At 43.5% G+C, this 24296-nt stretch overlaps 1 protein-coding gene across 1 annotated transcript; it reads left to right on the top strand.

Annotated features, from left to right (window-relative positions):
* The first annotated feature begins 383 nt into the window (after nucleotides 1–383).
* Nucleotides 384–22648, top strand: IFNAR1 (interferon alpha and beta receptor subunit 1). Its single transcript, XM_062488220.1, has 11 exons — nucleotides 384–662; nucleotides 4130–4250; nucleotides 8213–8397; nucleotides 9461–9618; nucleotides 10868–11015; nucleotides 13900–14014; nucleotides 15129–15328; nucleotides 15601–15755; nucleotides 16558–16711; nucleotides 19919–20073; nucleotides 21170–22648. The coding sequence occupies exons 1-11, from the start codon at nucleotides 482–484 to the stop codon at nucleotides 21395–21397; spliced, it is 1800 nt and encodes a 599-aa protein (XP_062344204.1). The 5' UTR covers nucleotides 384–481; the 3' UTR covers nucleotides 21398–22648.
* The last annotated feature ends 1648 nt before the right edge of the window (nucleotides 22649–24296 follow it).

The raw sequence follows: 24296 nt of genomic DNA, 5'->3' as shown, positions 1-24296 counted from the left end.
CTCTGACACCGCTCTGACACCGCTCCCTCACCGCTCCCTCACACCGCTCTGACACCGCTCCCTCACACCGCTCTGACACCGCTCTGACACCGCTCCCTCACACCGCTCTGACACCGCTCTGACACCGCTCCCTCACCGCTCCCTCACACCGCTCTGACACCGCTCCCTCACCGCTCCCTCACACCGCTCTGACACCGCTCTGACACCGCTCCCTCACACCGCTCCCTCACACCGCTCTGACACCGCTCTGACACCGCTCCCTCACCGCTCCCTCACCGCTCCCTCACACCGCTCTGACACCGCTCCCTCACCCCTCACACCGCTCTGACACCGCCCTGACACCGCTCTGACACCGCTCCCTCACCCCTCACACCGCTCTGACACCGCCCTGACACCGCTCTGACACCGCTCCCTCACTCCTCACACAGCCCGGGCCGCTCGCGCGCAGGCGCACCCGGAGCTTCCGGCAGCGCTGCCGTGAATGGCGGAGCCGGGGGCTGGAGCGGCGGCGGAGCCGGAGGAGCCCGGGGATGGATGGACGGAGGAGCCCGGGGATGGATGGACGGAGGAGCGGCGGCGGCTGTGGGTGCCGGGCGGGCGCGGGCTGGCGGCCGTGCTGCCCGTTTTCCTTCTCCTGGTGGCGGTCCCGCTGCCCTGTGCAGGTGGGTCCCAGGAGCCCTCGGGGAGCGGGGCCGGGGCCGAGCCCCCTCCCCGGGCCCGAGGGGGGAGCGGGTCCCGCTGCGGTCCCGGAGCTCTGCGGGGATGCGCGGTGAGATAACGGTGTCGGTGAGATCTGTCGTACTTCCTGGGTTTTAATGGAATCACAGCAGGGTTTGGGTTGGAGGGACCTCAGAGCCCACCCAGTGTCACCCCTGCCGTGGCAGGGACACCTCCCACTGTCCCGGGCTGCTCCAGCCCCAGTGTTCAACCTGGAACTGAACATTCCAGGGATCCAGGGGCAGCCACAGCTGCTCTGGCAATCCCACCCTGTGCCAGGGCCTGCCCACCCTGCCAGGGAACAATTCCTAATTCCCAGTGTCCCATCCAGTCCTCCTTTGAAGCGGTTCCCCGTGTGCTGTCCCCCATCTCCTGTGCACAGTCCCTCTCCTCCCTGCCTGTCCCGCCTGTTTCCGGTGAATTGCAGCGGCTGCAGCTGCGGAGTGGGAGAAACAGCTTTGGATTCGTCATGTTTGGCTTGGCAATCATAGTCTGGCAGAGCCTAAAAGATAAATGAGGAAATAAGAGGTAGAATGGCAGGATGAGGGTTTTGGCTCGCAGGGCAGGGGCTTGAGCCTCGTGTTTTGTCCTTACACAGCAGAAAACAACTATTGTCGTTGCTCAAAGAGGAAATACGGTGAAGCATTACAAAGGAGGGTGCAGAGTTTGTATAGGCAGAGAGTGACAGGACCAGGGACAATGGCTTTAAACTGGCAGAAGGCAGGGCTGGATGAGATTTTGGGAATTAGGAATTGTTCCCTGGCACAGAGTGGAATTCTCAGAGCAGCTGTGGCTGCCACTGGATCCCTGGCAGTGCCCAAGGCCAGGCTGCACACTGGGGCTGGGAGATCCAAACCAGTGGGTGATTGTAACTCGGAATTCCGAGTAATAGCTGTGCTCAGTGACCTGTCCCCTTCCCCTGTGCCAAGCCCAGCTGTTCCCTGTGCTGCTGCTCCAGTGTCAAGGTCTGGCTCAGAGTTCTCCCGGCTTCTCCAGATCCTCCTCTTCCTTCTTCTGCTGAAATGTTGACTGAAATTTTCCATTGGTTCCTGCGCCCAGGGATGTTGTAAACATCGAGCATCATGTGCTCTTCCTGGGATTTCCCCTGACACCGGGGTTTGCTGTGTTGCCATTTCTTGCTTTCTTCTGCTCTTGAATAAATTTTGTTATATGATCATTATTACTTTCAACCATTGTTTAGTGACAATATCGCTCAACATCTCGTGGACGAAGCAGCAATTTTTCTGTATTAGAACATCTTGGGTTGTTGCAGTTTATTGGAATTTGACCGGGGAAAGATTAGGCAGATGTGCTGAAAGCATTTCTGGTTTTTAATCTCTTCTTTCCGTGGAAGTCTAATCCCTTATAAGGTTTCTCAGAACCGAAGTGTCATCATGCTGAAGTCAACAAACAGGAATTAGTTTTAAATGTCTGGCTTTTAATCATTAATGAAATAAGCCAGGCAGAAGTCTTGATTTTTAGGTTTTTCTCTGCATATCAAGTTATCACAAAATTTCTCTGCTGGTTAAACATCCCTGAGTTTGCTCCTTTCTTCCTGTATAACTGTTCATTGGGAAATTAATGATCTGTGGAATTTATTTAGAGAAGCAAGCACAAAACTCATTGGAAATAAGGGAATATGTGAAAGGCTGGATCACATTTTCCTGTCTGTGGGGTGGAGGATCCAGAAGTATCCTGAGAAACTGGGTCCGCACTCCAGGAAAAAAGTGCGGTGGTATTGAACAGGAAAATGTGCAGGGCAGAGAGAGGAGGGTTAAAATATCAGCCCTGCAATAAAAAATAAAACTATACATAAATTAACACAATATTATTTTGTTGGGTGGTTTTAGAAAGCCCCAAAAGTATCAGAGCACAGCACCTCTAATTAGCAGAAAAAGATCAGATAATATCTCATACAAATTAGACTTCCATAAATTAATCTCAGCCAGTTTATTCTGTTTTTTTTTCACACTGTTTCTATCAAGTTGAACTGTTCGGAAGGAATACAGAAGAGAAAAATAAAATTCCTGCAGGAAGCTGGAAGTTCAGCTTGAAGGGAAAACTTTGGGAGTTGCTGCTGCCATTCAGCTTTTTCTTGGTTGTGAGTTGTGAAAATAATTTTTTCCTGGGCTATTTGCCACCTGGCCTGGCTTAAAACATGGACTGGGTGTCTTCTACCAGCCTGTTCCTGGAACTGGGCAGAAAATCTCTGCTCTGAACATGGATCTGGACAGGATTTTCTCCTGCTCCCACACCTCCTTTTTCCCCATCTGCCCTGCTGAGGTCTGACAAGGAGCATTGGAAAGCCTCATGCTCTGTATAAATCAAGGATTTGAAAAGATGGGAAAGATACACTAAGTATTTGAATTTCTACCCAAGGCAAATACAGAAATACCAAAATAATTGAAATGTGGTTGTGTTTTTATCAGCTGGAGTCTGTGGGGCCCTTGTTGTCATAAGGTTTTTGGCTGAACTGTAGCCAACTGTTGGATAAATATCTGGGGGGGGAAAAAATTGGTTTTTCCTTTGCTTTCTTACTTTCTGAGCTAATGTCCTTTGGCATTCTCTGGGTTTGTCTTAGTCTGGCAGAAGAGCAACAAATTCCTGCCTTGTGGGAATAGATTCTGTAGTGGGAGCCACAAGGTTTTATTGAATTATTTGGCTTTCATGGTTTTATGCTTTCAGGAGTTATTTCCCAAAATCCAAGAAAGGATTTTGCAGAATTCAGTCAGTCTGCTTTTCCATATATTCCCTTTGGAGAAGGGGAACTCGTGTAGAAAATAAATCATATTTACAATGAAAATCCTCTCCATGAGTCAGGATAACCCATTATTGTCTAGAGACTGCCCAGCTAAAATAGGATTTCCTCTTAATGAAATCAAATATCAGACTGATCTCAAACAGCAATTTCAGATATGGCTTAGAAATTGTAACTATTGGGAAGTAGCTAATAAATTCCTTCAGAATTTATAAACCAGAAACAGATAAAATAGAAAGTCATGGCCAAGAGGTATATTTTTCTTTTGTTTTCTTTTTTTTTGCTTTAATTTATTTTAGTTTAATATTTATTTTTATTTCATTTTATTTAAATTTGATTGTATTTTATTTTTTATTATATTCATTTTAAATTTTGCTTTTTTATTGTATTTATTTTAATAATTGCTATATTTATTCCTTTTAGAATTAATTTTATTGTAATATTTAACTTTAATTTTATCTTAATATTTTATTTACTTTTTATTGTGATACTTTATTTTAATGTTTAATTTTAATTTAATTGTAATATTTTCTTTTTATTAACATTTTATTTTAAATGTATCTTAATTTTTGATATTTTTGTAATATTTATGATATAATATTTATTTTGTAATATTTGATTTGATTTCATTTACCTAGCTGTTGTTTCTCCTAGGCCAGAGCAGCCTGCAGAGCCCAGAGAATGTGCAGGTGCACGTGGTGAACACCAATTTCACTCTGAGCTGGGATTACAACGGGAGCCATCCCAATGTGACATTTTCAGCACAGTTCCAGTGGTAAGTGGGAGCCAGGTGTCCTGGTTTGAAACACAGGTGTGTTCTGCTAAGGAAGGCAGAAATGGAAAATGTAAACCCTCTCCCTCCAAGTTATTGTAATTTGGAAATTGAGGAGCTCTAAGGCAAAGATATGGGAGTAGGAATAACAATCCTTGACTAGGAAAATGAAAATAAAAATACAGTAATACAGGAAAGCAAAGCACTGGCAGAGTGAGAATCCAAGCTGACACCCCATCAGTCACTCAGGGTGTTGGAGCAGTCCCATTGAATGGTGGCTGCATCCTCCTGCAGTGACAGATGTGGTTCTGGTGGAGCAGTGCTCCTGTGGAAAGTTCCGTTTTCCTCTGAAGGTCCAGTGATGATGTGGAAGGGCCTGGCTTTGAAGAGTGGAAAGGCCTCCCCAACTAATGATAGTAAGAAAGTGGTGTGTTTATTGACAGCGCTGGGAACACGGGGAGTCATCTCCCAGAAACCTGTGTGAAATTCACAGAGCTCCTGCTCCTCATCTATTCACAAAAATCTTACATGTTCATTTAGTTACCCAACATGCCTATATATACGCAATACCTAACCCTGCCTACCCCCGCTTCATTTTAGAATGAGCTCAAAGTCCTTTCATGCTTGTGCAGGTCTTTGTTTGAAATGGGTCACTGGTCTTCTAAGATGAAGTCAGGGATGTCTTCCTCATGGTAAACGTTTCACCTCTGCCTTGTTTCCAGGCTCTCTGGTCCCTTGGCCATGGTCCAGACTCCTCAGCCTGGTTCTGGCTGCTTTTGGGGCCCAGGTGCAGTTATGGTTTTTTCATCTTCTCAATGCCCTATCCTCCCATCCTGCTTCTACAAATACAACAAAGTCAAGCAAATGATATATTATCTTAGCTCTGACTAGCTCCATCTCTTAAGAATTAACCCTTCCACTTCTACTCTAATCTTCTTGCTCAACTCTGAATCAGTATATATTGATTATCCTTCTAGCAAATCTGTTAACCCTTGATTCAGTTTTCCTCTGAGATCCAGTGGGAAAAGGCTGCTCTGATATTCCAGATCTCAGATTTTATCTAGGTAGGAAATGCTTGACTCTTCCCCCTGGAGCATCTCCCAATGGGATGATGGAATTTGATCAGTCATGCAGTGGGACTAAGTGGCCCATTAACAGGAGATATCTCCTGGAGGAAGGATGGGTTGTGGGAAAGATAAAGAGCACTGTCCCAGCTGGTTTAACAGATGGTGACAGAATACACACTGCTGGGTACATCCTGCTTTGCAAGCCAAGACACCAGGCAAAGCCAGGAAGGGGAGGGTGGGAAAATGAATTTTTGGGATGGGGAGGGTTCCTGGTGCTGGCCTGAGTTTTTCTGTTCCTGTGAGAAATCCGATTATTTATCGCACAAGGAACGCCGAGTATGCTGTTGATGCTGAATCACCAGAAGGGTTCTTGCAGAAGATTCTTGCAGAAGTGAGGTTTAGATTTATTTATCCTCTGGTTTGTTTGGTTTCTTTAGTTGTGGCCACACACAGAGGATCTGAGGGAATTTTCAGTATAACTTTCAACTAATATGTCAGAGTTCATTAGCCCGCATTTCTCAGCTGCAAGTTTAATGCCCAGATGAAACAATTTAAGGTTTGTTCTTTAATATTTGCTTGGTTTCCTTCAGTTGTTCTATTTCACAGTTCTTTTGCACACATTAGCACAGGCATTTTGTGGCACTTCCCTGACAAGTAAATATTGAAAAACATGTCTGAGATGAAATTACTGAAATTCCGAGCAACTTCCTGCGATCGTGGAATGTTCCCTGCCCTTCACAGTGGTGGAATGGGATGGGCTTTAAGGTCCCTCCCAACCCAAACCATTGTGGGATTCTGTGATTTTGGATTTTTAAAGGATAGCTCTTCTTTTCCAATATGTAGATGAGAACAGTTGTTTTGAAAACAGATTTGTTTTAAAAATGTCAGACTTATCTTAAAGACAAGGTAGGAGTTAATGATAAACAATTACTGCTTCAAGTCAGTGCCTCTTTTTTTTTGGCCAGAACATTTTAAATGTCTCTATAAATCTTTTTCTTTACTGAAGTGTGGATGTGTGTTGATTAAAAAGAGCTGCTGAAGACTTGGTTATTGCTGAACTCCACTTTTCACATCTGTGTTTTTATTTTCCCTTAATTTGCATTCCTGGCTCATGTTAGAATTAGTGGAGTTCTGCTGATTTTATGCTCCTTTAACCACTTTTGTCAAGACTTTAAATTTCTCCCCATGAATTATAAAATCTCTGCCAGGCTAGGAAATACAATAATCCTGAGCATGTAATTCTGTGCTTTGGCAGTTGTAAGATAATTTCTAAAGAGATGACACTGATTGCACTGGTGATAAAGCAGCATGGAAAGGGGTCATGTTTATTAAAGTTAAGAAGAAAAGAGGAATAATTTCTGGGCTTTAACTGAGGGTTGCATTTATCCTGGGGCTGATTATCCTGGGGGTGTGTTATAAATAACGATGTAGTTATTGTCTTTCTCTATTATTGGCATTTGTAAATTGTTTTGATATGGTACAGTTTGTAATCCCTTTTTAACTATTTATGATACATTATAATTTGTCAGCCTTTTCTAGTTAACACCCTAATCCCCGTGTAGATTGTATATCTTAGTGTGATAAATATATAGCATAATTTAGGCTTTGGCAAACTATTAAATTAGAAGATGTGTCCTGTGTATTATAGCATTAACTTTTGCAGAAGTAATTGTACTTGTAAAATAATGATTAATGCCTTTATTTTTGTAACTGACTGACAGTCGTGAAATAGCTAATATTGATTGAAAGTACTGATAAAGATAGCTGGAACATGTGTATGATAACATTAAAAAGAACCAAATAACACCAAAAGCACAAGGATGAATCCACCACTGACCCTCAGCTATCAGTAACTCTCTAACCACAGAGCAGGGGGCCTTGTGAGGAAATAAAGACACTCAAAATCACATCTGCATTGTGGCACACATCTAAGAAGATGGGGTCAGGAGTCTGTATAAGATAATTCTCGAGGCATTTAAACTAAAAGGAATGTTTGAATATGTATGACCTTCATGAATATGCATTTAACCAGTGCAGAAGAGTGTGCTTTCTGACAGTTTGCCAAGTACACCAGCACTGAAAGCTGTTCTGCTTATCCCTTATTAAACTTTTAAACATTTTAAAGAGTGAGCCTTGTTTCTCACGGGGTGTTGATGGTCCCGGGGGTGTTGTATATCCCAGGGTGTTGTTTGTCCCGGTGGTGTTGTATATCCCAGGGTGTTGTTTGTCCTGGTGGTGTTGTTTATCCCAGGGTGTTGTTTGTCCTGGTGGTGTTGTATATCCCAGGGTATTGTTTGTCCCAGTGGTGTTGTTTGTCCTGGTGGTGTTGTTTGTCCTGGTGGTGTTGTATATCCCAGGGTGTTGTTTGTCCCGGTGGTGTTGTTTATCCCAGGGTGTTGTTTGTCCTGGTGGTGTTGTATATCCCAGGGTGTTGTTTGTCCCGGTGGTGTTGTTTATCCCAGGGTGTTGTTTGTCCCGGTGGTGTTGTTTGTCCTGGTGGTGTTGTATATCCCAGGGTGTTGTTTGTCCCGGTGGTGTTGTATATCCCAGGGTGTTGTTTGTCCTGGTGGTGTTGTTTATCCCAGGGTGTTGTTTGTCCCAGTGGTGTTGTTTATCCCAGGGTGTTGTTTGTCCTGGTGGTGTTGTATATCCCAGGGTGTTGTTTGTCCCGGTGGTGTTGTTTATCCCAGGGTGTTGTTTGTCCCGGTGGTGTTGTTTGTCCCGGTGGTGTTGTTTGTCCTGGTGGTGTTGTATATCCCAGGGTGTTGTTTGTCCCGGTGGTGTTGTTTATCCCAGGGTGTTGTTTGTCCCGGTGGTGTTGTATATCCCAGGGTGTTGTTTGTCCCGGGTGTGTTGTTTATCCCAGAGTGCTGATCCTGGGCTGTTTCTGTCCCACAGGCTGAGGCTGGAGGACACGGGCTGGCGGGAGCTGCCGGGGTGCCAGGCTGTGGCTGGCATGGGCTGTGATTTCTCCTCAGCCATCTCCGAGTACTACGATGCCCACTACGTGCGTGTGAGGGCTCAGGCTGGGCCTCTGGTGTCCCCATGGTCTGCAACCCTGGAGATAATGCCAGAATACGTCGGTATGAGCTCTGGGCTTGTGGGTACACTTTGCTTCCTTTAGCACCTTAGGGGAGGATTCTGCTCTCAGGTGAGACCCTGCCTGCAGAGCCTCCAGCCCTGGGACACCAAGAGCAGGGAAAGGAGCTGGAGCTGCTGGAGAGAGCCCAGAGGAGACACGGAGCTGCTGCAGGGCTGGAGCCCCTCTGGAGCCACGCTGGGAGAGCTGGGGGTGCTCACCTGGACAGGAGAAGGATCCAGGGAGAGCTCAGAGCCCCTGGCAGGGCCTGAAGGGGCTGCAGGAGAGCTGGACAGGGACTGGGGACAAGGCATGGAGGGACAGGACACAGGGAATGGCTTCCCACTGCCAGAGGGCAGGGCTGGATGGGATCTTGGGAATTAGGAATCCTGCTGGTAACTGCAGGACAGGGTGGGTTTCCCAACAGGAACAAAGCACCAGGCATCTACAGGTCATGGAATGCTGCAATTCTGTCTTTTCTCAAAAGGGAAAGCTATTCCAAGTGATGCTGGTTTCCTGACTGAATTTCCTGACACTCTGTATTTTCCCAGATTTTTTCTTGTAAAAATCCTTTTGGATAGATTTTTGTAGAATCCTAACGTGGTCTGGACTGGGAGGGACCTTAAAGCTAATCCAATTGCACCCCATGCCATGGACAGGGACACCTTCCATAGACCAGATTGCTCCAAGAACCCCGTTTTTGGGAAGTTTCTGGCTTTACAGCAATTCCAGTGTGGTACTGAAGCCCTCCTTTGGTGTTGGGTTAATTGGACTGAGCTAAGTCTCTTGTCTTGCAGGTTTTATAACAATTTATACTGATTCTTTGGAAAATATTTGCTGGTAATATTTCATTTTGACTGCTTTCAGAACCAGGTGATGGTATTTAGTTGTTACGTTAATTTTCTTTTAGAAACTGCCTGAGTCACGAAAATTTAAGAGTCATTCAAAAGAATTAAAAATAAGATACCACAGGCAGGTATTTTAGGTTTATTATTGTCAACTGCTTTTTGGGTGTATTTTCTCAAAGTAGACATGTTTAACTTCTTTTTTTCTTTCCATATTTGCAGCTCAGATTGGTCCACCAGGACTGGAATTGCAGTCCACAAATGGAATTGTAAAAGTTAAGGTTTCTCCTCCAGAAGCAAATCAGAGGAGAAAAATGTGGATCAATGATCTGATTTTTAAATATAAACTGGTCTTCTGGGAAAATTCATCACATGCTCAGGTATGAGCATTTCTTTTTTGTTATTTAACCTTACCAGAACTGTCAGAGATGGACTTTGATTCATGCTTTGAAATGGAATTGTTTGGTTCTGTCACTGTGTAGCTGCTCCTGTGTAGTTTGAAAGTTGGGGGAGGTGTTTTATTATTGGTGGGATGATTTTGTTCTTTCTATAGGATTGTTTTATTTGGATTGCCCTGATCCAGGGATTTTTTTTTTGAGGTGTTGTCATTGTGAACTGGTTTCCAAGGCATTATGTGTGTCCTGCAGAGCACCCAGAGCTCTCCTGTGAAGAGCAGGGGAGAAACTTCCATTTTAATATTTTTTAGGGAAATTGGTGTCATCTAAATTAGGGCAGGGATTGAAGGACAATCTCTGTTCTTTTGGGAGATCAGATTAAAATCATCACTTCAGAAAGGACTGGAGGTGCTGGAGCATGTCCAGGGCAGGGTGCAGAGCTGGGAAGGGGTTGCAGAATTCCTGAGGGAGCTGGGAAAGAGGCTGAACCTGGAGAAAGGGAGGCTCAGGGGGGACCTTGTGGCTCTGCACAACTCCCTGACAGGAGGGGCAGGGAGGGGGAAACACAGGAATGAGGAAAGGACAAGAGGGAATGGCCTCAAGTAGTACCATGGGAGGCTCAGATTAAAGACAGAATAAAATTTCCCTTGCAGAGTGATCAGGCACTGGATTGAGCTGCCCAGGGAGATTTGGAGTCCCTGGAATTGTCACAGAGCAGTCTGGATGTGGCCCTTGGGGACAGGGTTTGGGGTGATGCTGTTGCTGCTGGGTGGCACTGGGTGATCCTGGGGGGCCCTTCCCACCTCTGGGATTTTGGGATTCCAGAGCAAAGGAGCAAAAGGCCCATAAGTACAAGTTGTGTTTGGTCAGTCACCACCAAGTGTTGGAAACCAAAAGCAGGGAGGTGGCAGAGGAGAGAGGAGTGTTGGGTTCTGGAGGGCTGGGAATGTCCTGGTTCATTTTGGAATATCTGTGGGGTGAATTCCTGGGAGTGCTAAATCCCTTCCCACTTCCATGGCAGAGGAGCGCAAAATGTTCCTGCCTGTCAGTCACTGACTAAACTGGAAACTTCCCTTTAGGATTTCTCCAGCTCAAACACTGTCTTGCTTTCTCTGTTTTACCTTTTTAGGTAGGGTATTAAACAAATGTGCTGAGACCCTGCAAAATGATAATTTAAAAATGCTCCTGGGGAAGCATGATCTCCTCATAGGCTCTTTGTGCTTGTTTCTTCCAGCTTCGGAATAAAATAATTTTCCCTGTTGACACCATTGATGATCTTGCCCCTGACAGCACTTATTGCTTCAGAGTTCAAGCAAATCTCCCCATGGAGGGGAAGCAAGGCTTGTTCAGCCCCGTCAGCTGTGTGAAAACCACCCAGAAAGGTACTCAGGAAATCAGGTTATCTGCAAATGATGGCTTGAATTCAACTGGCACACAGTGGTTGTGAAGTAACAGAAATAGGCAGAAGGGCCAAATTCCTTCTCATTTTGGTATTTAAAAAACCCCATATGATAAATATTTACCCCTTTCAATCAACAGAAAATATGTCAAGGGTAGAGTGTTAATAGTACAAAAGGGTTTTTGCCATGGGGTTAATTTTGACATTAATTTGGAACAAAAACTTCATTGCGTGTTTTGGAAAGTTCAGTTTTTGAATCACTGACTGAATCAGGAGAAAAAAACCCCAAAGCCTCTGGGATACTTGGCACTCAGTGAATGCACAGAAAGTTGAACTGAGATTGGAAAAATGCTGGGTTTATATAATCTTTGGTGAACTGATTGTTACAGCTGCTGAAGAAAGGCTTTGAGGGGGCAGCTTGCTTGTCCTTGTTATGGACAAATGAATTATTTGCTGTGCTGTGCAGTTACTTTTAGGAAAAAAAATAACACTAGAAAGTCAAAGATTAGATTGGACAGGTGATACATCATAATTAGTTGATGGTACATCAAAATTACTTTATACACAAAATACATAAATTAATACACATCTGTGTCTTTAAAAATGTTTAATTATCTCTCGGTTTGAAAGACAGGTGTTTGCTAAGAAAGGCAGGGGCCTTTCTTGAAATTGAAAATGTAAAACCCCTCTCCAAATTATTATAATCTTGAAATTAAGGGGCTATCAGGTAAAGATATGGGAATTGGAATCACAGTTCCTTACTAGGAAAAGTTAAAATAGAAATATACAGTATTGTGAAGAACAAACCCAAACCACTGGCAGAGTGAGAATCCAAGCTGACCCCCTGTCAGTCACTCAGGGTGTTGGAGCAGTCACATTAAATGGTGGCTGCATCCTCCTGCAGTCACAGATGTGGTTCTGGTGGAGCAGTGCTCCTGTAGAAGATGCAATTTTCCTCTGAAGGTCCAGGGATGAAGTGGAAAGGACTGGTTTTCCTCTGGGACCCAGTGGAAAAATGCTCATATTCCAAATCTCAGATTTTATCTGGGTAGGAAATGTTTGGCTCCTCGCCCTGGGTGGAGCATTTCCCAATGGGATGATGGAATTTTATCAGCCATGCAGTGGGACTCAATGGCCCTTTAACAGGAGATACCTCCTGGAGGAAGATGGGCTGTGGGAAATATAAAGTACACTGTCCCAGCTGATTTAACAGCTGTCCATGAACAGGAGATATCTCCTCAGAGATAAGGATCACTGTCCCAGCTGGTTTCACAGCTGGTTCATGAACAGGAGATATCTCCCCAGAGATAAGGATCACTGTCCCAGCTGGTTTCACAGCTGGTTCATTAACAGGAGATATCTCCTCAGAGATAAGGATCACTGCCCCAGCTGGTTTAACAGCTGGTTCATGAACAGGAGATATCTCCCCAGAGATAAGGATCACTGTCCCAGCTGGTTTAACAGCTGGGTCATGAACAGGAGATATCTCCAGAGAGATAAGGATCACTGTCCCAGCTGATTTAACAGCTGGTTCATGAACAGGAGATATCTCCTCAGAGATAAGGATCACTGTCCCAGCTGGTTTCACAGCTGGTTCATGAACAGGAGATATCTCCCCAGAGATAAGGATCACTGTCCCAGCTGATTTAACAGCTGGGTCATGAACAGGAGATATCTCCACAGAGATAAGGATCACTGTCCCAGCTGGTTTAACAGCTGGGTCATGAACAGGAGATATCTCCCCAGAGATAAGGATCACTGTCCCAGCTGATTTAACAGCTGGTTCATTAACAGGAGATATCTCCCCAGAGATAAGGATCACTGTCCCAGCTGGTTTAACAGCTGGTTCATGAACAGGAGATATCTCCTCTGAGATAAGGATCACTGTCCCAGCTGATTTAACAGCTGTCCATGAACAGGAGATATCTCCAGAGAGATAAGGATCACTGTCCCAGCTGGTTTAACAGCTGTCCATGAACAGGAGATATCTCCAGAGAGATAAGGATCACTGTCCCAGCTGGTTTAACAGCTGGTTCATGAACAGGAGATATCTCCAGAGAGATAAGGATCACTGTCCCAGCTGATTTAACAGCTGGTTCATTAACAGGAGATATCTCCTCAGAGATAAGGATCACTGTCCCAGCTGGTTTAACAGCTGGGTCATGAACAGGAGATATCTCCACAGAGATAAGGATCACTGTCCCAGCTGGTTTCACAGCTGGTTCATGAACAGGAGATATCTCCTCAGAGATAAGGATCACTGCTTCACCTGCTTTCAACAGCTGGTGATAGAATACATCCTTTTGATAGAGTACATACAGAACACATACTCTATTGCAACCTAAGACAAATTATTATTAAAATATTTTTTTTAAATTAAATATTTTTAAATATTTGAAGTTATATTTTACCATCGAAATATCAAGAATATTGCATATTTTTAAATATTAAAATAGTTAATACCTGTGTATCTTAATAAAATATTACAATAACTGATGCATGCATGTTTTACTTATTTTATTAAAATATTGAACTAATAATCACATTCATATTTTAATTAAATAATAAAAGCAAGCAATCAAAATGTACCATTAATACAGATGTGTATTTTATAAATTTTTCTCCTCATTTTATTCCCAAACCAGTTTCTTTCTGCTCCTCTCAATATTTGTGTATTTTTTTTTCTGAATTAATTTTTAGCTGTTTTAATTAAAGACTTGATAAGATGCCTTACATACCACAGACTGTGACTTGCAATCTTATAATGACTAATCTTCATGTTTTCATTATTGACATGAGAAATATCCCTTCCCTGTCCATAAAATGAAGTTTTTTGGTAATTTTGTATTTCCTTTTCCCCCGAGCAGTGAAAGACCTCCTCTGTGCAACCAACCTGAGTGTCCTGGCCTTGAACATGAAATTCCACCTGCTTTGGAATAACCAGGAAAAGCAGGAAGTGACCTACAACGTGCAGTACCTCCTGTGAGTTCAGCCTTTCCCATCCCTGCCAGCTGAAATCCCATTTCTTGTGTTCTGCAAGTATTTCCTAGAAATTAAAATGAAATTTTTGGTGACTTTGTGTGTTAACTGGAACATGAACGGCTCGTTGTTGTTAAAAGAATTCCATGTAACATCTGAGCCTGGAATTTCAGGGGACTGGGCTGCTTTTGGGGGTGTTAAACTCCTGGTAGAAGGGACTCCTAAATGCTGAGGGACATTTTTCAGGCTGGGAAATCTGAATTGCTCAGTGGCTTTTTGAATGTGAAGAAATTTGGTGAGTAAAAGTGAGCAAAAGATACAGGTGATGGAGGTTTCAATTGTAGCAGCTTGGATTTCTTTTGTCAGACCCAAATGGGGGAGAAAACCCAAGGTAGCAGGCCAAAACCACGTTGTATCACATTGAAAAAGATTGTATCGCATAAAAAAAAGTTGTAACACATAAAAGAAGTTGTATCACAAAAAAAGGAGCATCACCTAAAAAATCCATCAGGTCACATAAAACCCTCCTCATGTCAACTGAAATAAGTCTTGCATAATATCAAACCCCATCATATCACTGCCAAAAACACTGTATCACATAAAGAAAATCAGATAAAAATCATATTGCATCAAAAACCAAGGAATGCCATAACCCCCCCCTTCTATCCCATAAAAACCCATGGAATCACATCCCAAAAATCCCATTATGAAGCAGTTCTCTCGACCTCAATGTTTGTAAATGTTGTGGGCAGCACCTAAGTGAAGAGAAGGGATCCCCCTGGCATTCCTTGGGAATTCTTTAGGCATGGCAGGAACCCCGTGGACTGCACGGAGCTGCGTGAGAACTTTTCCTTTGGATTTTCAGAACCTTTCCACCCCACGTTTCGTTTTCTCTGCTGAAGCTTGCTTAAAGCCCTGATTTGTATTTCCTGGTCCTTTTATCTTCATTGTTCCTCTCAGAAATATCTCATAACGCTGATTTTTTATTTTTTTTTTTTTGTTTTATATTACTAGAGGCCTTTTTGCCCAAAACCGAGCCGAGTGCAGCACAAACAAACATGACTTTCTTTAGGAGTTCAGGGAGCTCACATCAAAACTCTTCACTTCTCCCTTGCAGTGGGTACCTGAAGAAGCTCAATGATGATTACTCAGAAAAGTGGCGCAGTGTCCCCAGGTGTGAGAACATCACCAGCACCTGGTGCAACTTCTCCTCCATCATCAACACTACTGGATTTTATTATCTCCGAGTGCAGGCCAGGCAGGGACACAACAAATCCTGCTTGTCTGGGGAAGTCAAAGTGGATCCTCTGAAAACAAGTAAGGAAATCGTTTCCTGAAATGTTCATTACTCAACAAACCCGTGCCAAATGCCTTTGTGAGCTGACAGGAGGCTGGAGAGGGGATTTCACAAGAATATAGTGAAAAGAATTGAAATATTTCTCAGGGCTTGAGATTCTGAATAAAACTGTGAAATTACACTTTTAACTTTTGTTAGAAATTATCATGGATTTCACTGACAGTATTTGATGCAATGTTTTCAGTTGTAATTTTTTCAGTTGGAATTCAGTTATTTATTTTATTGTTTTCAGATGGAATTGGCCCTCCTGGTGTAAGGCTGGACCTCAGTGACACTTTGCTCCACATCCTTATTTCTCCTCCAGGAGGAGCTGAGGATGAGCTCATGAGGGACAACTATGACTTGTCCTACAGGATCCTGTACTGGAAGAATTCCTCAGCTAAGGAGGTGTGAACTAATTAAATACAGTATAAAATTGATTCTGGCTTAAATCCTGAGTTTCCATTCTCCCTGAGGAACTCCTTTCCAAGAGAGGCACATTTGTGGTGTATCAGTCTTTAAAAAGTCAATTTGTTGTTTTTTTAAATGAAAGATTCTATCAAAACACTGATCAATGGGACTTTTATAACCCAGTGGTTGAGATTTGTATGTAACTCTTTTAGAAACCTGAAGACTGTGATATTTTTATCTCCCACTGATGGGTTAAAAATCTCAGTTTCCATGGATGTGGCTGTGTGCAATGTGATGGAAAAGGTTTCTCAAACAGAAGTCCTGCATGCTTTTAGCTCACATTTTAATGGATCTTTCCATGTTCTTTAAATACTTCTTAGGGTAAAATATTTCACAGTAATTGGTAAAAAGGGGGCAGAAGAGAAGGAAGCAAACTGCAACAGGAAGGAGTTTCCTGGAAACTTGGAATTGTGACATTTCAGAATGGGGAAAGTGTTGGCTGAGTTTTGCTTAGGAGCTGAGGGAGTGGTTTATTTCTTTTATTGAATCTGGGTGCCCAGGGAGGTGGTGGAGCTCCTGGAAGTGTTCCAGAGACACCTGGACGTGGCCCTCGGGGTGGTGCTGGTGGGACTGGATGAGCTGGAAGGTGTCTCCAGCCCTGCTGCTTCTGGGGTTGCAGCAGTGTCTGACATTTCACAGAATCACTTCTCCTCCACCAGAGCCTGCAGTTCTCAGCTGTTTGAGATCTCTTTGCTGTCCCTGTGATCTGATCCCTTTTCTCCTCCTTTGCTTTTGCCAGGAGGAGGTGAAGCAGAAGGAGGTGAAGCAGACCATAGCCACGGTGTCTGATGTGTCCCCCTCCACCCTGTACTGTGTCAAAGTCCAGGCCTTCTCAAAGCCCTACAACAAAAGCAGTGCCTACAGCCAGCAGGAATGCATCCACACCCCTGCAGGTGGGCACACCTGGCAATTCTTCCCCCTCTGGAGGTGGGATTGTTGCCCCTTCCCTGGGAGCTCACAGCTCCGAACTCCTGGCAGCACCTGCTTGGGCAGAGAGCTTCACTTCCCACTCCTGCATCTTGGGAGGGAGCAAGGAATCGCTGGATTCCACCTTTTCAGGGCTGTTTTACATCCCTGAAACTGCCCGAGTCCTTCTGAGAATGAATCCCCTGTGCTGAGGAGGGAGGAGATAAACCAGATTTGTTAGGGCTGAAAGCTCATCTTGGTGCAAAGGGAGAGTGGGGGGATTTGACTCACTCAGAAGAGAGCAAATCATGGTGAAGATAATTGGCCACATAACATTTTAATGACACTATGAAAATTTCTGACTCTTCAAACTGCCTCTTTTGGTTTTAGTTCACAATCAGGTGGAAACACTAATTTAATGTAGTGGTTTTGGTTCATTAATTTGAATTTTTTTTGTTGTGAGATAGGATTAGGAGGAAGGGAAAATATGCTTAACTTTAAACGGTACAAAGAGAAACTTTATTATTAGAAACTATAAGAAAAATAAAAACCTAGAATGAAGTTTTAGACCGCTCTTCCTCCCCCCACACTTTTCTTTTTTTATATCTATTGAAAATCGTACAGAAAACAATTTGGTTAGTTTACCATTTTAAAAATAGTCTTTTGTTAATTTATTTGGGAGAAGAGACTTCGTTTTTTTTTTTTTTAACTTTATGGAGATTTTTTTTTTATAAGAAAGTTTTTTTGTGGCCTCAGTGTTACAGTGATCAGCTCCCTGAGAGAATGGAATTCTGATTACTGTGTCAAAATCCTTTTTTCAGCTAACATTTTTTTCAGAACTATTATTGAGGACCATAACAATTATGGGGTACACTTTAAGGATTATAACAGTTTAAAGAAAAGTTTTCCTTATTTTTGAAAAGAAAACCAGATGTCTTTCTCTCTTTCTCTCTTTCTCTCTTTCTCTCTTTCTCTCTTTCTCTCTTTCTCTCTTTCTCTCTTTCCTCCTCCTTCTCCTCCTTCTTTCTCTTCTTCTCATCTACTCTATAATTTTCTTGTGTTATTGGAAATAAGAATATTTTCTTTATAGCATAAAAAAGAGAAATTTCAGCCCATGACTTTTTTCTTTGATTGGGACTTGACTCTTCCTTTTGTCCGATTTTGGTGTTTTCATCCTCTTTTCATGCATATTATCATTTTGGTTTTATTCCTTTACTCAGGAGAGAGAACAAAGTATCTGCAGAGTTTTATTTTGGGCATTGAAAGAGTTCAGTACCTTGCCTGGGCAGCACTGAGTTTTGTGATTTTTTTTTTTTCAGGTGGGGTGGCTGGAGCTATTTAAATAATAAATAGTTAATAAATAGTTAATAATTAATAAAGAGTCTTTCAAAGCCACGCTGGGGCTGGGTTAGGATTGTAGGGTTTCATTTGAAATTTGTGATGAGTTTTCTGGCTCCATGGCTGTTTTCTGATGTTTGCTGCATTCAATTCCAGCTGGCACTGGGGTTCTTCCCTCCACCCTGCCCAGCAGGAAAGTTTTTAGCTGTGTGTTTCACTAAACTTTCTCCTTGGTGTGACAATGTGTCAGTCTTAAAATTCCCACACTGGTTCTTGTCAGGTACCAGGGAGACTGCCCAGGTCTGGGCAGGAAAAAATTTCAGGAAATCCTTACAAACCACCACATCTTTGTGAAACACATCTGAAAATTATCATCAAAAGTTACGTTCAACATACAACTTCTACATAAAACAATAAAATCTACTACATTCAGCAGAAGACCAACCTCCACCCTTAGACATTTCAACATAATTACACTTTATATTTTCTGTCATCAATCTACTTGACCTTATGACTTCATACATGCTTTGCCCATTTTTTTTCCTAATTAGTGTTTATAGCTTTCATTAATTGCCTGCATTCTCCACCAAAAGATGGTTTGGTTTAATCAGGTAGAAACACTGATTTAGTGTAGTGGTTTTGGTGAAAAACCCTGTTGGGACTGGGGGTCCTCCCTCCACCCTGCCCAGCAGAAAAGTTTTTACCTGTGTGTTTCACTAAACTTTCTCACTGGTGTAGCAAAAAGTCTTAAAAATCTCACGCTGACTGGTCCTTGTCAGGTGCAAAAAAAAAATAAAATACCTAGATCTCGACAGGTAAAAATAAAAAAAAAATCTTTACAAACCACCCACACTGCCTTAAAGCTGAGAAAATGTAATAACAGCAATGCTTGGCTCACATTAAGGGTTCATTTCTGTTGTGGTCCTCACTACTGTGTTTTATCAAGCCTAGAAAGAACCAAATGCCACTTTTTACCTGAATAGCATAAATATTTTATTCTGTTTTCCTAGGTATTTCTCTTCCTCTTACCCTGCTATTTCAGTGAATCTCTCTAAATCCAAGCAGTGCCTTCAAGGCAGACCAGGCCCTGTCTTTCCCAAGATTTTATACCCCAAAGAGAAAACTCTCCATTCTTTTCTCATAAAATAAGACCTGATGATTACTTTGGATTACTGGTGGTGCCTCTTGATTTTAGTATCACCAAACTCCTTTCAGTTTCTTGAGGTGATCATGGAATCATGGAATGGTTTGGCTGGGAAGGACCTGGAAGATCATTTCATTCCCAGCCCTGCCATGGCAGGGACACCTCCCACTGTCCCAGGCTGCTCCAGCCCCAGTGTCCAACCTAGAACTGAACATTCCAGGGATCCAGGGGCAGCCACAGCAAATCTGGGAATTCCATCCCAGCCCCTGCCAGGGAACAATTCCTAATTCCCAGTATCCCATCCAATCCTACTTTGAAGCCATTCCCTGTGTCCTGTCCCTCCATGCCTTGTCCCCAGTCCCTGTCCAGCTCTCCTGGAGCCCCTTCAGGCCCTGCCAGGGGCTCTGAGCTCTCCCTGGATCCTTCTCCTGCCCAGGTGAGCACCCCCAGATGGTGATGGTGGGACTGGATCATCTTAGAGGTCTCTTCCCACTTTGGTAATTCTCTGTTCTTGTATTGGAAAATATTTTGTGGCTTCTTTCAGCAAAATTATCTCAGATACTGGCACAGCATCAGTTTTCCCTGGTGCCCATGGCTGGGTGATGTGGAAATGTTGAATTATCTGATAAATTCTGCAGGACATTTGGAGCTGTGCTTTAATTTCTGCTGGTTCTGAATACCTCGACTGAGTGGTTTTTATTCCCAATTTTAGGTACGCCTTTGCCTCTGATCATTTTTGGGATTTTCATGTGTGCCCTGCTGGTTGTCCTGCTGGTGGCTGCCCCTCTGGTTTTTCTGCTCTACCAAGCCTACAACAAAATCAAATATGTGTTCTTCCCCTCCTGCCAGCCCCCCGTGAACATCGAGGTGAGCTCTGACTTCTGAGTCGTTACTCAGCTTCTTTTTAGGAAAATGAACTTTCAATATCGTTGAAAAAAATATGTATTTATCTGTTCTGGGTCAGGCAGGGTTCATTTTAGAGGTTTTATCAGTAGTTTATCTCCAGACCTTTGTCCAATCTTCAGCTTGGCACAGGTGGTGCTTAGCAGGGATCCTGTTCTGGAATGAAAAGGGCGACACTCAAGTGTGACTTGAAACTCTGTACCTGGATTTTTAATTCCTGTGTGGCCTCCTCAGGCTCTAATGCATGAAACGTTGCAGCTCTGTGGTGATTGACAACTGAGAGCAGGAAAGGGGCTGAGATAAAATATTGGAGTCACCCTTTAGTGCTGGATTCTGTGACTGCAGCTGGGAGGGGGGGTCGGGCTCTGCTCCAGGGAACAGGGACAGGAGCAGAGGGAACGGCCTCAGGCTGGGCCAGGGCAGGCTCAGCTGGGACAGCAGCAGGAATTTCCCCATGGAAAGGGTGCTCAGGCCTTGGCAAGAGCTGCCCAGGGAGGTTTGCAGTGCCCATCCCTGCAGGTGTCACCTGGACGTGGCACTCAGTGCTCTGGGCTGGGGACAAGGTGGCCGTGGGGCACAGCTGGGACTCCGTGGGCTGGGAGGGCTTTGCCAGCCTCAGGGATTTGGGGATTCTCTGGAGTAAACTTCATCCTAAATTCTGAGTTGGTGAACTTAGGGAAACAAGTGATGTGTTAGGGATAGAAAACCACAGAGTGCTGCTCAACATGAGCATGGAACCCCAGCTTGGTTTGGGTTGGAGGGACCTCAAATCCCACCCAGTGCCACCACTGCCATGGCAGGGACACCTCCCACTGTCCCAGGCTGCTCCCAGCCCCGGTGTCCAACCTGGAACTGGGCACTGCCAGGGATCCAGGGGCAGCCACAGCAAATCTGGGAATTCCACCCTGTGCCAGGGCCTGCCCACCCTGCCAGTAAAGAACCTGATAAATCACATTCGTGTGACTGTGGTGTTAAACACAATTAGTATTTAATTATTTAAATCAGTATCTAATTGCTATTTCTGAATGTTCATCTCTTCCCCCTCTGCTTCTGTCCTCAGGGATTTGGAGTACAGCTCTTCAGCAGCCCTTACCTGTCAGCTGCAGAGGAGCCAGTGGAAAGTTGCTGTGTGATTGAATCCATGATCACAGAAGAGGGAAATCAAATTGATTTTACAGATTGCAAACATTCCAAACAGAGCAGTCAAGACTCAGGGAATTATTCCAATGACGACAACACTTCTGGGAGCAAAGGATCCAAAGCACCACTGGAAAAGGAAATGGTGTAACTTTGGGAAAACAAGATCCATTTGTGGGGTTATCAACCTCACAAACACTTCCAGCTTTTTGTGATGGAAGTCCCAGCCTAAGGAGGAGACTGTGACATTTGGGATCCCGAGGGGGTCTCTGTGACATTTGGGATCCCGAGGGGGACTCTGGCATTTGGGATCTCTGGGTTTGGGTTCCCAGAGCCACTCTTGCTGGGGGGATCTCGTCCCCCCTGGCTGGGAATGTCCCCAGTGTCCCCACCCCACCAGGGCTGTCCCCATGCAGCAGGAGCAGCTTTGGGCACTTGTGTACTTGAAGCTGCTGAGCTGAACGCAGCCCGTGTGCTCCTCGTCCCTGGGGAGTCACTCCCACAGGGCTCACTCACCAAAGGAAATCCCTGCTGGACACAATCCTGGGGAATTTTCACTTCCAGCCCCTGGGCAGTGCTTGGTCAGCAGGGCCAGAGCTGAAGGTGCCAAGGGAGCAGGAGGAGCAGCAGGGAGGAGGCTGGGATTCCTCAGGGATTCTCCATGGGATTCCTCAGGGATTCCCCATGGGATTCCTCAGGGATTCCTCATGGGATTCCTCAGGGATTCCCCATGGGATTCCTCATGAATTCCTCAGGGATTTCTCAGGGATTCTCCATGGGATTCCTCAGGGATTCCTCATGGGATTCCTCAGGGATTCCTCATGGGTTCCTCACGGCTGTGGCTGGGGTTGCTCCCAGTGCTTGTTCCATGTCTCACTGCCCCTGGATCCCTGGCAGTGCCCAGTTCCAGGTTGGACTCTGGGGCTGGGAGCAGCCTGGGACAGTGGGAGCTGTCCCTGCCATGGCAGGGGTTGGGATGAGCTTTAGGGTCTCTCCAAACCCATTCTGGAATTAGCAGGACCCCAGTGCCATTGAGGAAATGCCTTTAGCACAGGGTTTGAGGTCCTGTTTTGCCAAGAGATTTTCTCTGGCCACCAGGATGTACTGTAGTGACATTTCAGTTGCCATGTTCCATATTTTCCATGCTGACTCTTCCAGAGTATTTTTTTGTATTTTTTTTATGAAGAAACTTTTTAATGAAGGTTTTTTAGGAAGAAACTGCTTTGGAGTCAGCTGGGTTTGAGCATCCCGTGGGTTGCTGTTGTTTGTTCTAACTAGGAACTCTTGTTGTTTATATATCCTTTTGTACTTTAATTTTGAAGATATGACCTAATTTTATAAATTTCCTATCCCCGTGTTCATTGAAGAACATAACAAATAAATTTTGCACATTTTCTTCTTATCCCTGTGTTGGTCCTGTGTGCTTTTGGTGTGGTGACATGGAGGCTGCCCTGTGGAAATTCCCGTGAGGAGCTGTTCTTCCTGAAAAACCCAATGCGAGGGAAGAAATGGAATATCTCGTGGAAATGACATCGAAATTGAATTAATGGCATGATTAATGGCAGAGAAATTGAACGAATGCCCTGATTTGAACAGCAGTTCATTCCTGGGAAGCATTTCAGTGGCAGATTTTAAGCAAAGCACCCAGTGGATGTTCCTGGAAGAGGGGGGGGTCAGTCCCTGTTTTCCTCTGGAATGCACAAGCAAATGGATGCTAAGAAATACAGTAGTTGTTGTTATTACTGTGGTTTGTGTTCTAAGTGTGCTTACAGAAAATCTTGTCCCAGCTCCTGTCAGTGGGGCCAGAAGCAGAAAAACCAGAGCAGCAATGGAAAAACTCCTTGGCTCAATGGGTATTTAAATTACTATTGGTAATATATTATTAATGTTAAAATTATATCGTTGTACACTATACACATGATTACAAAATACACATTTATATATTATTTATTTTATTATTGTAACGCAATAATAATAATGTCATGTTTATTTTAATAATATACTTGTCACAATAGTAACAATAATAACAACAACAACAACAAATTTAGTATCACATATCTAAACTGGAAAATGAAGTTCCTAAATACCCAAGTCAGCCTCACTGTGATTTTTCAGAGGTATCCAAAAAAATTCTGGGAAAAGGATTTGACCAAAATGTCACAGAGCTCTTGATCCCAGAGCACAAAGGGATTGTAATGAAATGGGATTTGTTCAGTTCCAGTTTGTGGGATCCATCCAGGGCTGTGCTGGTTTTGTGGGATTTAGAACTGATTAGGGTTTATTTGTTTATTATTTGGGGGTTAATTTATTTATTTGTAGTTTATTAAATTTTATTTTTTATTAGGTTTTGTTTCTTTATTTGTAATTTATTAAGATTTATTTATTATTGGGTTTTATGTATTTATAATTTATTAGGCTTTATTTATTATTAGGATTTATTTGTGTATGTAGAATTGATTCGGTTTTATTTATTATTAGATTTTATTTATAATTTATTAGGTTTTATTTATTATGGAGTTTATGTAGTTGTAATTGATTAGTGCTTGGTTGCTTATTATTAGAATTGATTTATTTTTAATTTATTAGGGTTTATTTATTTATTTCACCTGGAAAATCTCTTATTTGCCCTAGAAAAACTCTTCTTTCCCATGGAAAAAATCTCTTCTTTATCTTGGAAAATTTCTTCCTTCCCCTGGAAAATTTCTTTCAGCTGGAAAAAGTCTTCTTTCCCCTAGAAAATCTCTTATTTCCCCTGGAAAATCTCTTTTTTTTCTCCTGGAAAATTAACTCTTCTTTCCCCTGGAAAATCTCTTATTTCCCCTGGAAAATTAATTCTTCTTTCCCCTGGAAAATATCTTTTTTTTCCCCCTAGAAAATTAACTCTTTGTTCCCCTGAAAAAATATCTTTTTTCCCCTGGAAAATCTCTTCTTTCCCCTGGAAAAATTAACTCTTATTTCCCCTGGAAAATTAATTCTTCTTTCCCCTGGAAAATCTCTTTTTTTCCCCTAGAAAATTAACTCTTTTTTCCCCTGAAAAAATCTCTTTTTTC

The sequence above is a fragment of the Cinclus cinclus genome, chromosome 2 (genome assembly GCF_963662255.1).
Source record: "Cinclus cinclus chromosome 2, bCinCin1.1, whole genome shotgun sequence".
NCBI classification, from domain to species: Eukaryota; Metazoa; Chordata; class Aves; order Passeriformes; family Cinclidae; genus Cinclus; species Cinclus cinclus.
This window is presented reverse-complemented; position numbering and strand designations above follow the sequence as displayed.